Raw genomic sequence first — 1,862 nt, forward strand, 5'->3', positions numbered from 1 at the left:
GAGCCCCTCTGGCGGGGGAGAGTTCTGTGACTGTCCAAGTGGAAAGTGAGTGGGGATGTGTGGTTGATGGCCCCACGAAGACCTCACTCAGTGGGTCCCCAAAGCAAGGATGTTTGTTTGTCAAAACATCTTTTAAAGTCATACATAGTACAATATCTGGTATGTGGTCCGTACTTACTGGTATAGCTAATAAACCAATGAATGAATACAGAATCCGGTAAATGCAACGTGGACAGTGTTGTTTTTTAAAAGAACATCCCTGTTTTTTCTGCCTTTCGTACCCCTGGATGTGAGGCTTTGAGATTTTGACTTTTCCCAGCGTTAATAAGAAGTCACAGAACATGGCATGTGAATAAAGCCTATGAAATTGATTACCAAGACGGTGGTCTTATGACTCTTCTAGGATTTCCAGGAAGTCTCTATCCTAGAGACCAAACTGACGTTTTAAGCTAATATCAGATGCACAGGCAAGCTCACCGTGGACGCAGATACCATGGTTATCTGCCCGGATTCAGTCTCCACAAGCCCAGCCTGAGGCCGTCGGTCCCAGCTCGCTCGAGTCCTCTCTGGAGGTGGCCCTCATTCAGAGAGAACTGCCTCTCCGACCGTGACACCCCCTCACCAGACGGCAGCAGCCACATATCACAACCAGTTAGTTCAGGGACAAAAAGTCTTGGTGCCCTTTGCCTCGTGTGGGACGTCTCTGATGAGCGCCCCCAGGGCCGGGACGCCTGGGGGACCACCCGAGGCCTTTGCGTGACTGTGTTGCAGCTCGACTTCCGCCGCACCCCCACTTCCTTCAGCTGCCCCTTCCAGGAGGCTGGTCCCAAGGACTCTCCCCGGAAGACTTTCTGCATGCAAATCGTCTCCGGGGCTGGATGCCAGGGACGCTGCCCTGCAACAAATGGGACCAGGAGGGGTCCGAGTATCTCCAAAATGGGATTGTGGAGCTGGCTTGGCCACCAGATGGCTGGCAACAAGGACTCTGTCACTGGTGATGGAATGGGGGGGGGGCATCGATAGCCCCTGGCATGAGGTAGAGGGGCAATTAAGAGCAGCCGAAAGGGATGCCCAGGAGAGAGAGAGCGTGCAGTATCGGGGTTTGCGGGGAACCTGGGGGATAGCCCTCCTCCTGGCTGTGGAATCGGACGGCTGTTGCTGGGGGCAACTGAGGCTTCCGAGGAAGCCAAGCAAAGCCTGAGGGTGGTTAATCGCCAAGCAAAGCCTGAGGGTGGTTAATCGCCAATTAAAGGCTAATTAAGATAACCAGAGGGTCTCCTTAGTACTGTGTAAATTAGAGACTCTCATCTCCTGCAGCTGGAGGGCAGAAGGAGCCGAGGATCTGGCTCAGGACTTAATTACAAGGATTGCAGAGCTCTGAAGAGCTTGAATTCTCACCCTAGGCCGATCTGGTACGCCGGGTCAGGGTAGGCCCGGAACCAGCTGCGGCCACTCACGAACATGCCTGGGCTGGAAGGCGCACGTCGTTGCTGGAACAGCGGGTGCCCCTTGGCCTCGCGCTCTCTCCCTCCGTGCGGTCCGTCCCACAACAAAACCATCGGAGTAGCTGGATCCCTTACACGATGCTCAGGCCTTGGAGCGGGAGAGAACCAGGTGGAGGCTAACACAGCCTCCTGTGACTTACCCGCAGCGGTGCCTGGCGAGAGACCCTCCCGGCTCGTCCTCCGCTTCCACGGGAAGAGCCATGCTCGAGGGTAGAGCTCACTCGGGTCTCTGAGCAGAGCCAGGTGCTTCCCCTGGCAGCTCAGAAACCAGACGCGGAGGTTAGGTCGGCAGAGAGGAGGTCTGAAGGGCAGCCCATGGGGGAGGCGTGATGTGGAAGGCCTCTGCGCTGCAGGTGA

The 1,862-nt window shown here is 56.0% G+C and overlaps 1 protein-coding gene across 1 annotated transcript in view; it reads right to left on the reverse strand.

Annotated features, from left to right (window-relative positions):
* LOC111746165 overlaps positions 1-1,707 on the reverse strand; it is an 87,766-nt gene extending 86,059 nt beyond the window's left edge. The window contains exons 1-2 of the mRNA XM_023537137.1: positions 1,646-1,707; positions 1,399-1,593 (exon numbers count right to left, since the gene is read on the reverse strand). Of these exons, the coding sequence (XP_023392905.1) occupies positions 1,399-1,593; positions 1,646-1,707 (257 nt within the window). The remainder of the gene's footprint in view (positions 1-1,398; positions 1,594-1,645) is intronic.
* Positions 1,708-1,862: the final 155 nt, after the last annotated feature.

Source organism: Pteropus vampyrus, unplaced genomic scaffold (genome assembly GCF_000151845.1).
Source record: "Pteropus vampyrus isolate Shadow unplaced genomic scaffold, Pvam_2.0 Scaffold178, whole genome shotgun sequence".
Classification (NCBI taxonomy): Eukaryota; Metazoa; Chordata; class Mammalia; order Chiroptera; family Pteropodidae; genus Pteropus; species Pteropus vampyrus.